The sequence below is a fragment of the Mustela nigripes genome, chromosome 7, assembly GCF_022355385.1.
Source record: "Mustela nigripes isolate SB6536 chromosome 7, MUSNIG.SB6536, whole genome shotgun sequence".
In the NCBI taxonomy this organism is placed as follows: Eukaryota; Metazoa; Chordata; class Mammalia; order Carnivora; family Mustelidae; genus Mustela; species Mustela nigripes.
The window spans coordinates 74,050,279-74,062,283 of NC_081563.1; the positions used below are offsets into that span (position 1 = coordinate 74,050,279).

Consider the following 12,005-nt stretch of genomic DNA (forward strand, 5'->3'; position numbering starts at 1 on the left):
CAGTAACAGCAGAGGGCAGGGCAGCAGGTTTTTGTGTAAGCAATTTAAGCATCCAATATTGTGTTGTTAACCGTAGATGGTTTATGTTTAGGTGTGGGGAAGCTAGCTCCTTTATTCCTGGAAAAGAGAGTACATGCTCACTGCTATCAGGGAAGCAGTCCCTGAGCAAATAATTTATCATTGTGTGTTGTAGGTGTTTTTCAGGTCGCTGTTTTCACTGTGTCTCGGTTGCTTGCCCACTTGAGCAGCATAGTGTACTTCGGGCTCTATCCCAGTCAGGATGACTAAGTTTAAAATTCTAAACTTTAGGGATCTGGCATGGTGGGGATCTGCATTGATCCTCTGGGGAAGGTGCAGGTTTGACCCTGAAGGGCAGCTGCATCAGAGTGCAGGAGCATGGCTTTGGAGCAAAATGCACTAAGGAGCCAGTGGCCAGGTGATCTGCCCTCAGCAGGTATCTCTGTGACTAAGCTGAGGGGTAGAGGAGAATGAGAGAACTGATATGGTCCTTAACGTTAGAGCCAGGGGTGCCTGGGTGACTCAGCTTGTTGAGCATCCAGCTCTTGATTTCAGCTCAGGTCATGATCTCAGTGTCGTAAGATCAAGCCCCACATTGGGCTCTGCACTCAGCAAGGAGACTGCTTAAGGATTCTCTCTCTTAAGGATTCTCTCTTTTCCTCTGCCCCTCCTGTGGCTCGTATTCTCTCAAATAAATAAATCTTTTTTAAAAAAAAAAGTTTATTAGACTCTTTGGGTAAAAATTAACCAATGTTCTTTTCCCCATTTTAAACAACACTAATATTAGTACAGTGAAAGAAATGGCAAAAACAAAACAAAACAAAAACCTGGCAGTGATGAGCTTTTACTTACACAGCTATCCTCAACCTGCCTGCAGCAAGGACACATTTTGTTGTAGCACAGAGGTCTCTCTAATGAGAATGAGCTCCCTGAAGTTGTTTAGTGTCCTTTGGCTTTATAGCCCCTCTAGGATTTACACTTATAGGATATTCAATAACTGTTGAATTAGAACTGTTCAAGCTAAGTAATTAATGATACCTGGGGTGCCTGGGTGAAGCAGTTGGTTGAGCATCTGACTCTTGGTTTTGGCTCAGGTTATGATTTCAGGGTCAAAGGACTGAGTACCTTGTTGGGTTCCACGCTCAGTGGGGAGTCTGCTTGAGATTCTCTCTCCCTCTGCCCTTCCTCCCTGTTCTTTCTAATAGATAAATAAATCTTTTTTTAAAATTTAAATTCCAGTGCGCCTGGGTGGCTCAGTTGGTTAAGCCGCTGCCTTCGGCTCAGGTTATGATCTCAGGGTCCTAGGATCGAGTCCCACATTGGGCTCTCTGCTCAGCAGGGAGCCTGCTTTCCTCTCTCTCTCTCTCTGCCTGCCTCTCTGCCTACTTGTGATCTCTCTCTGTCAAATAAATAAATAAAGAAAATCTTTTAAAAAAAATAAATAAAATAAAATTTAAATTCCATTAGCCAACATACAGTACGTCATTGATGTACAGATGAAGAGTTCAGTTCTTCATCAGCTGCATATAACACCAGTGGCTCATTACATCACATGCCCCCCCTTAATGCCCATCACCCAGTTACCCCATTCCCTACCCAGCTCCCTCCCAGCAACCCTCCATTTGTTTCTTAGAGTTAAGAGTCTCATGGGTTGTCTCCCTGATTTCTTTCCCTTCAGTTTCCCCTCCCTTCCACTACAGTCCTCTGCACTGAATCTCAAGCCTATATAAGGAAGAATCACACCATGTTTAGCCAGTGAAAAGGACTAGTATTTAAAATATATTTTAATGAGAACACAATGATTTACATTTCTTAATATGAAACTGCTCCAGCCTTAGGACTTAACTGCTTCTTGGTTTATGGGGTTTAGATGCCACCGCACTAATTCCCCAGTGCTCTTGAGGCACGTGTTGGACATGTCCTCCTCTGCTGGAAGTCCTTGGGGTAACTTCAGGGGCTTGATCCTATATCATAAAGAAATGCTTTTAGAATTATACCAGGTAACACATTTTTTAAAAAATGCTGAAGTAGCAAACAACAAACCTTATCAAATGTTTAACCACTTTCAGTTTTGCATTCACTGAAGGGATATTCTTGTGAACTTGAGGAGTATGTGCCTACAAAGAAAGGAAACCATGTAATGGATTGGATTCAGAACAGATGGTCCCATATTTCAGCAAAATGTGAAAATGAAGGCCTATTATGTCTAAATCAAAGTTTCAAATAAATTACACTAAATAATATATTTAAACAAAAGAAATAGTAAAAATACACCTTAAAGTTTAAGAATTATAAACTTTAAAGCAAATTTAAACCTCTCATAAGATGACTTAAATAGTTGCGTACTTTTTCTAGTCCAAGCATCTTTATTGTATCTTTTTCCCAATATGGACGTCTTTTTGTACTTTTTATTCTGGTAACAATATGCAGTTTATGAGGATGCTGTGGATCCCCACCATATTTTTCATGATCTGCAGGTGAAGGCTGAAATACCTAAGAAGGAAAAATTATAAATGGTAAATTTTCAACTTCTATATATGTATGTATTTCAACTTCTATGTATCTATGTGTCTAAGTATCTTTTTTTCTTAAAAAAAAAAATGACTACATAATGATCTCATCCCAAATCTTTCTGTAATCCTAGCCTCAAACTGAACATTTATACCCATTTGATTACTTAGATAGACTAAGTCTAATAATTTCATATTCTGAAAAAAATATCGCACAAAAGATTGCTTTAAGATTGAAGCAGGAGCAATCAAAGGACACTAAAAAGTTCAAATGCCTGGAGACTGTATTAGCACTAAAAAAGCTCAGCACAGCTGCATCCTCCACCCTATTCAAGCAGGGGAACAAAGATAAGCCTACAATAACAGTAACACATGAGGATCATTAAAAAGTATGTACAAAGCACCAGGAGAGTACAAATGATTCCCTATGAAGGATTAGAAATGGGTCCAGAGAATTGATTCTCTAAGAATCAAAAAGTTCCAGTAAGCTATCCTATGGAAAACTTCCCTACGTACATAAAATGTACTGAATAAGGACGTATATGGTAATACTATTTGTAATACTGAAAAATTTAAAGGTCACATCCATGTTCCTCATAGGATAACTGTATGAATTACAATGTATACATTCTAAATAAAACTAAAACTAACAATAACAAAACCCGAACAAAATATGATACAACTAAATAATGATGTATCCAATAGGATACAATGCTGCCATTAAAATAAGGTCTACTATCTTAGCAGCTACTAACTTTGAAGAATGGCCACAAAACATTCTTAAACAAAAAAATAATAATAAAAAATAAAATCCATACAACCATGTGTAATAGGATTTTTTTTAAAAAAAATTTTATTTATTTGAGAGAAAAAGAAGAGATAGAGAGCATGAGCAGAAAGAAAGGGAAGAGGGAAAGAGATGCAGACCCCCTGCATGACACAGGACTGAAACCCCAGGACCCCAGAATCATGACCTGAACCAAAGTCAGACACTTAACTAAGCCACCCAGGCACCCCTGTATTAGGCTCTTGGATTTGTTTCATCTGTACCAAAATACACAGGTTTGTATTTATGATACATTACATAAATACTGATTCTAAGAAATCATGTTATACACACACACACACACTTAGGTACCTGTAAAGGTTTCAAAGATACTAGATTAAGAATTATAACTCCTGGGGATCACAAGCACAAAAGATGGCACTTTAATCAAAAAGCGTATAATTCAGGGGCACCTGGGTGGCTCAGTCGTTAAGCATCTGCCTTTGGCTCAGGCCACAATCCCAGGGTCCTGGGATTAAGCCCCGCATCGGGCTCCCTGATCAGCAGGAAGCCTGCTTCTCTCCCTTCCACTCCCCCTGCTTGTGTTTCCTCGCTCACTATGTCTCTCTCTGTCAAAAAAAGGGGCATATAATTCAATCATGAAAATAATATTGCAGAAACTTATCTGCTAAGAGGTTCCCACTATATTGCTAAATGAAGAAAGCAACTAGAAAAACATTATACATGAGAGGATTCATATCTTTAAAAATATAAAACAGAAAAGGATGTGGTAGCTGTGGTAGGTGGGATTAAGTATGCTTTTCAGTTGTTATTGCTTGTTTGGATTTTCTAGGTGTTTTGAAGAGACCCAGGGTGAGAAGAATGGTGGAAGACAGAGGATGGGGCAGGCATCCCAAAGAGAAGGAGAGAAGAAAGAAAGAAACAGTGTAAAGAGCATGGAATACCTGGGAAAATCAAGTGGTTCTATATGGCTAATGTAGGAAAAAAAAAACACGAAAAGCAATGTAGCTTGTATTTTCCTAAAGAATGGTATGTACAGATAAATCTAGCAGAGAAAACTCAAAGATCCCAAGTTGCAATATTCGATATAGAAGTGAACACAGAGCCACCATATGTCTGAGCAGGAAGAAGACTCACTGTTTTCTGAGGACAATGGTAATATGAAAACACAAAATATTAAGGCAAAAAACCATAAGCAGGAATAAAGAGATTCCAGAATGATAAAAACCTACTACTACAAAGGCAAGTAGTACATTTAAAAAGATAAAAAAAAATCATTATTTAGATAAATTTTACCATGTTTTATTTAAACTCTACCCTACCACCAACCTCCACAAATTACTTAACATAAAAGTTTTCAATATTACAAAAGCAGGTACCTTTTAAAACATCACCTGCTAAAAAAATAGTAACGTTCACCCCCTTCTCCCAACCCTTATTCTTACTTTATCTGGAATTCTTGACTTGGTAAATTTGTGACGAATCCAATCCATGTAAATAAGAGACTCCATACCTTTTGTCATCATCTAAAACATGATATAAAACATTTCTTTAAAGAACTCAGTCTAGTGCAGAAATCCATACCTACCAATTTTTAGGTGACAAGTCTGTTTTTACCTAACCTATAATTATCAAACATTTATCTCAGCCCCTTAGCTGAAAGAATATATTCATCTTACCACTAACATTAGAAAGCAAAAAGCACATACAGATTTTCTGTTTTTTTTCCCAAGATTTTATTTAAATTCCAGTTTGTTAACATAGTGTACTCTTAGTTTCAGGTGTAGAATTTAGTGATTCCTCACTTACTTACAACAGCTGGTACACACTGCAAGTGTCCTCCTTAATTCCCATCACCCATTTAGCCCAACCCCTCCCCTCCAGTAACCCTCAGTTTGTTCTCTAGAGTTAAGAGTCTGTTTTCTGGTTTGCCCCTCTTTTCTCATTTCCCCTATGTTCTTCTGTTCTGTAACTTAAATTCCACATATGAGTGAAATAGAGACTTCCTGACCAGGGGTGCAATATTTTTCTGTAAAGGATAAAACAGGAAGTTATTTCCAGCTTTGGGGCTGCATGGTTTCCACTGCCAAGTCTCAACTCTGCTAATGGGGGACAAAAGCAACCCGGAACAGTATGTAAATAAGTGGGCGTGGCTACTTCCAATAAAGCCTGATTTACAGAAGTAGGTGGTGGACTGAATTCAATCTGCAGACGGTGGTTTCCAACTCCTGCTCTATACAATGTGGAATAATAATCTTCAACAATACTCTGTAAAAAGAAATGAGTTTATGGTTTTCTTTCTAATCCCTATAATGTCATCACTCCTAGTTCCTATCTCTTTTTCCCCTTCAGCAATCTTCAGTCCTGTTGCTTTCAATTGGCTCAAGTGAAAGGATTCACTGCCAATGCTTCATATCTGGAAACTCCTCTCTGGATGGGCAATATTCACTCTCTTCATGCCTTCTCTGTCCTGCAGAGACCCATACATAATTAAAGAGTAAGTAGGAGTGAATGAGAGATGGAAAGGAAAAATATGGGCTTCTAATTCTGATTCTGCGCTTATCATCTGTAAGAAATGAGACACTTATCCTCTCAGAGAATCAACTGCCTCAGCTATTTCAAAAGGAAATAATACTAACACCACAGGACTAATTGTTATGCCCCAATAATGGGTCCATGATTAAAGGAGCGAGACTGATACAAAGCGAAGGTCAAGCAAAGCTTTATTTCGAGCCAAGCATCAAGAATCTAACCAAATGTTCGGGGCTGCACCTCTTACAAGAGAGGGCGACCCTTCTGTTTCAGACTAGCTTTTAAGGACAAAGGCCATGCGGTCGGGCCTGGCCACGCACAGGTGGCCGATGAGATTGTAACACACACAGGAAACTCCACAGTGATGTCAGGTGACCAACTGAATTACAATTTACCCTAGTAGACATTTGAACCAGCCTATTACACCTTGACTGGGATTGGTGCCCAAAGGGCGCCGCCCATACTCCTTGGTAACCAGGGAGACAGTATGCAACCCCCACTGATGGGATGTCTCCACCTGGCCTGACCCCCCTTTGTATCTGGGCTTTGTTACCTGAAGCTGGTTTCCGGGACTTGTCTCCAAGTAAATCCCTTTGGGGAAGGGGAACAGGGACAGTTTCTAAATAGGTCCTTACACTAACCTAAGGTTAAGGTAATGTATGTAAAGCACCTAACATTATTATCTATAGCCAGCAGCACACCTGTATCTAGACTCTGGCCCTCATGAACAGATTAGGCTGAGCTGCTTAATTTCTGTAAGAAAGACTAGAAGGAAATACATGAAAATATACGCATAAATGGTTTCTGGAGAGTACATTTCTTCTTTCTGCTCTTCCATAGTTTTTTATTTTTCTATGATTGAAAACACAATGTTTTCATAACTGAAGACAATAAACCCTTAAACTTTTAAAAAGATTAAGGGGAAATCAACATTGGACATTTTTTACCAGCATGTTCTCTAGGAAAAGACCTTTTGTGATGTCAATTCCTTAGTGATAAAACAGCAGATAAATCATAAATAAAACTGACCCTCAACATTAATATATATATATAGGAACTTGTGCAGTTTAACTTGCCTGTTTTGTTAATTACAAAAGAGAAAGAAACAGTTATTAAGGAATTAAAAAACAAAGAGAGAGAGAGAGAACTTGAACACTTACTTGGAGTCTGCCTGGGGGCCTCTGAACTATTGAGCACAAAATCCCCGCCATGAGTGTGGTGACGGTTTTCTTCTGAGGCTACGACAAGCAGAAATAGATCCATGGGTCAAATGCGTCTTGGAAATTGACAGTTAATTAACTTGGAAATCAAGTTAATTATAAACTTGATTTAAGTTTCACAGTGAAATCTTATTATTTTAATAAAATAAAGGTAAGAATTAAGTTATAACAAATATGTTACTTGGAGTTCAGCAAAACCATAGGTAATAACTATACATTAACCACATCCCATTTTTGCCAGATGAGTTAGAACCTAAGCTGACTCAACAAAAATGGGTAAAGGAGGTTATTATTATTTAAAAATATTCTTCAACAATGAGCACAAAGAATGCTTTGTTATAGAATCAGAAAATGGAAGGGCTAGAAGGGACTGAAGAAATCCTGACTCCTACAACTAGAATGAACAATCTTCTTGTGTGGAAAATGAAATATCAATCATTTACCCAAGGGCATCCAGCAATCCAAGGAGTATATGGTCTGGAGCCCAATTCTAGTTCCTAGTCCAGTGCATTTTCACTAAATCATAACCCCTTTCTGATAAAAAGCAAACCATAACTTCCTTTTTTGCTTATTTGTATTTTTAAACTATTCTTAAATTTCTATGATGTGAAGTTATGTTAATTTAGACACAAATAGTTACAACTACTATACTGATATATACTGAAAACAGAGAAGATTAGGTTTATGAAGTACATGTATATTTTGGATAGGTTATTTAAATTGTGTGCTTCAATTTTTTCCCAAAAGAAAGAATATAATACCTAACTTGCAAATGAGTTATTCTAAAACTCCTAAAACAGTATCTAGCACATAAGAAGCCCTCAATAAATGGTAGCTTTTACTATAACAAAAACATTAAATTATTAGTTGACATTATCATGTCAACTCCTTTTCTCATTCTTATTACAAAACCGTAATAAGAATACTCTAACACACCAAAATAGGATATAATGCTGTATTTCAGTGAATCCACCAGATTCTGACTCATTCAAGCTCTGCAAGTCTTTCCTGTGATGTGGACAAAGCAATGAAGTTGTGGGAGTCAATGCAAGGTGTCCCATTAAAAGAGCCAGACTTCAGAAAAATTTTTAGCTACTGAACCAGTCTCTCTAAATTAATTACGTATTCAGTTTTAGAAGAGTTAACTACCAAATCCTTAGAACCATAAAAGCAGAATTTTGTCTTGTTCACTTTCTACTCTCAGTATCTAGCACAGTATCTGATGAACAGTAAGCATCCAGTGTTTGTTTCTGAATGTCTGAATCAAATAATGGGTTAGAGCTATGATCTGCTCAACTCAGAATTCAGAAGTACATCAAAATACCTTGACTGTCATTCCTACTTCAGACCTCTAACACTATCACACAGAATATCAATTTCTAGTTCAAATCAGCATCTAGTTCAAATCATCAGCCACTGCTTGGCTGGTTGTTTATATATATATTTTGTATCAAGGCTCTTAGAAGAGATGCTTAATTTTCCTTAGAAGCGATGCTTATTTAATCCTCCCACCCTTCAATCAAATAGGTTATGAAAAAGTATTTACTTTACCATACTTCCTCCCAAGTTAAACAATATACTAATCCAACTCATCCGGCTTCACACTTTGTTACTTTTTTTCTTATCACTTAAATGTCAACAAAAGCCTCCTCAATGGCCTTCTGGCTTCCACTCTAACTTCCCTAAGATCTCTTCTCCATGGCAGCAATCATCTAATTAAAATCCTAAATCAGAGGGGCACCTGGGTGGCTAAGTGGTAAAGCCTCTGCCTTCAGCTCAGGTCATGATCCCAGGGTCCTGGAATCGAGCCCCGCATCAGGCTCTCTCCCTGCTCGGGAGGGAGCCCGCTTCCCTTCCTCTTTCTCTGCCTGCCTCTCTGCCTACTTGTGATCTCTGTCTGTCAAATAAATAAATAAAGTCTTTAAAATAAATAAATAAATAAAATAAAATAAAATAAAATCCTAAATCAGATCATGTCAACTCCTTTTCTCAAAACCTTCCAGTGAGCCAGCCTTTCTCACCATTGGATTAAGAAGTAACATATAAACAAGAGGAAAAAGCCAGAATAAATACATGTGATCCAATGACACAGATTAGAGTTTGAGCTCATGTTTAGTTAAATATAGTGATGGATAAAGAAATAATCACAGGCACGTATGTACATGTGGGTTAGCTGTTAGCTAAAAAAGACCAAAAAGCAATGGCATCCCAGTAGCAATGAGCATACCCAGCACCCTGATCTTGGCATTCTCTAATAAAAGATAAAATGGCTGATTGGAGGGCTACAGCAGGAAATATACAAACAAGGGCATCTTGTAGCACTAGAAAGGAACCAATCAGAAAATCAAAATGATTGGACCATGTCAAAGGGACATAGGAAAAGAGCTTCCAGTGGCTAAAGCTGGACCAATATGAGCAACAAAGTAAGTAACAAAGTATTGGCTTATAATCCAAACTATAAAATAACCATTTCCATACTCATATAAATGAAGAAGTAAATTAATGGGAGAGAACAAATCTCCCTTAGAGAATTTCAAATAACTTATGCAGATACTTCCCTCTCAAACAGGTGGAGAAAAACCACTCATCTCTTAAGTATAAGCTATGCTTAATAACTTGCTCCCCAAGTACAGTATAGAAAGGGGGAAAATAACATTGTACTAGAGGAACCTCACAAACACTATGTCTGCCAGGTGATCATGGTTAATATCAACTGTTATAAAAGTCAAGTTGATAGCATGCACACTTGATACGATGGAATGAGAATGGCACTTCTTGTCTGTGGTTTTCTTTCCCAAAACCCCTAACACCAGGCTGAGAGAAAAACATCAAACTCCATTTGAAGGACATTGTGAAAAATACTTGACCAGTACCTCGTCAAATACCTGAGTGCCTTAAAACTGTCAAGGTCACCAAAAACAAGGAAAGTGAGATACTACCATAGTCAAGAGGAGTCTAAGGAGCCATGACAACTAAATGGGATTTTGCAACAGTTAAAGGACATCTAGTAAACACTAAGAAATCTGAACGAAGTATGAACTTTGGTTAATGATGCATCAGTAGTGATTCATCAATTATAACATATGTACCATACTAATGTAAGATACTAATAAAAGGGGAAATCAGGTGTGGGGTATATAGGAACTCTGTACTATCTTCACAACTTTCCCATAAACCCAAAATTATTCTAAAATAAAAAAGTTAATTTATTAAATACCCAAAAGCTTTAATGCATGAGAGTGACAGCGAGTCCTTAACCCCCACCTCTAGGACTTCATCTCCATTCACTCTTAATTAATACACACACTGGCCTCCTTACAGGTCCTCCAAGTTGCCAGGCAGCCATGCTCCTTTGGACAGGCTGTTCTTTCTCCTGGAATGCTCCTGATATTCATACTTAATTCTCTTAGTTCCTTCAATTCTTGGCTCAAATCTTTTTTCAGTGGGGCCTACCCTTATTCCATTATTCAATATTCTGTTGGACCCCCAAATTGTCAGACTTTTTACTTCCCTTGATTTTCTTTCCATAGCACTTTTCTTCTAACACAGTTTATTAGGTTTGTTGTTTACCGTCTGTCTCCACCCAGAAACATGTTAATTCCACAAGGACAATAATTTTTATATTTTATTTTGTTTTTGGTCTGCCCTGTCTCTTCACAGAGGTATCCCAAGTATATACCTAAAACAGCACATGTCATGGACTAGGCACACAATCGGTTTTTGTTGAACTAAGTTTAATTCACCGACTTCAGAAGGAGTAACAGTCAAAAGTTATAAGTTCTAATAAAAAGTAAAGATTATTGCTAATAATAAGGCACACAACTCTTGGACCTTGAAGTAACTATACCATCTTCTACTGTACAATAACTTCTGTTGCACCGATGCAAAAGAAGAATACATACGTCATGAGGAATATGATCCCTTTTCCATTAAAAAAAGAAAAAAAAAAGAATGTGTGTATATAGAGAAAATCTCTGGAAGGCTATCGGTAAGCAAATGTTAACATACCCTTGCGGGGAAGGCTATCAAGGCGATTTTCCAATCCCAGTTAATGTCTGAATAGCTTTTTAATTAAAAAAACATCTATTTAACAACAAATGGAGGGGAAACACAACTGAAAATGCACAACACAGAATATCCCTTTCAATAAACCGAGATCTCTGAAGGCAATAAATGTCTCTTCTTGTAATTCCTCATGCCTATCAAGTAATGGGCAGTCCTCCTCCTCATCCGCGCCTCCTGGCAAAAGGACACAGAACAGGCCGCTATGGCGAGGTGGTGATCAAAACAGGGTTGCAAAATGACAGCTTTGGGTAAAACGGCAGATTTTTTAACTGCCAACCCTGGAAGTTTTGCCTTCTAAAATGCAATTGGGTAAGATTTTATCTTTATTAACAAAAATCAAGTTACGCTGACCCCCAGTGGGAAACCGAAATAGTAAAACAGAAGCAAAGAAACTGCTCAAACCAACCTGAACCCCCCTCCTCACTAGCTCTCGCGCCTAGGCGGCCCGGCCCTCGGGCTCCACAAACCGAGGGGCTCGCGAACTGGGAAACGGCATCCGGTCGACCGCTGGCTTTTCGCGAGGCCGTGGGACAGTACATGGGCCCAGGGCCAGTTAGGCTCCTGCGACCCGCAAACTCAGAATCCAACAGGAAAACCAACCGGCATCTCCCTAGCGTTCCCACGTACGAACTCCAAGAAAAAATGCAAAACTTTCCGCCACTCATTACCCTCTCACCAGCCACCGCTCAATCTGGTTCAAATCGAACCTACTCACCGAGTGAAAAGTGAACAGTTAAGAAGAGGAAGCGCCACACTCAACCCCAGCCGTCACAGCGCGCACCGATGGCGAAAACACGCACTTTTCGTTCCGGCTTTGTCCCGCCCACTTACGGGCCATAAAAAAGAGCGCAAGCGCACTGGTGTCACGTGCTC

At 38.6% G+C, this 12,005-nt stretch overlaps 1 protein-coding gene across 2 annotated transcripts; it reads right to left on the bottom strand.

Moving 5' to 3' along the window:
* Positions 1-1,784: 1,784 nt before the first annotated feature.
* MRPL30 (mitochondrial ribosomal protein L30) lies at positions 1,785-11,942 on the bottom strand. Of its 2 annotated transcripts, none has more exons than XM_059406133.1 (6): positions 11,848-11,942; positions 7,008-7,085; positions 4,761-4,841; positions 2,365-2,511; positions 2,062-2,135; positions 1,785-1,982 (listed from the first exon to the last, which is right to left on the bottom strand). In XM_059406133.1, the coding sequence occupies exons 2-6, from the start codon at positions 7,056-7,058 to the stop codon at positions 1,853-1,855; spliced, it is 483 nt and encodes a 160-aa protein (XP_059262116.1). In that variant the 5' UTR covers positions 7,059-7,085; positions 11,848-11,942; the 3' UTR covers positions 1,785-1,852. The 2 variants fall into 2 exon arrangements, with proteins under 2 accessions (XP_059262116.1, XP_059262117.1); XM_059406134.1 differs by lacking the exon at positions 11,848-11,942 and adding an exon at positions 11,539-11,830.
* Between the last annotated feature and the right edge of the window lie 63 nt (positions 11,943-12,005).

Bases quoted from the DNA above. Each gene is read 5' to 3' on its own strand.
- MRPL30 (XM_059406133.1), bottom strand. From the start codon at position 7,058: ATGGCGGGGATTTTGTGCTCAATAGTTCAGAGGCCCCCAGGCAGACTC. The intron at 4,842-7,007 runs GTAAGTGTTCAA...ATCATGTTTTAG, and splicing joins GGCCCCCAGGCAGACTCCAA to ATGATGACAAAAGGTATGGA. The intron at 1,983-2,061 runs GTTTGTTGTTTG...TTTATGATATAG, and splicing joins GTGGTTAAACATTTGATAAG to GATCAAGCCCCTGAAGTTAC.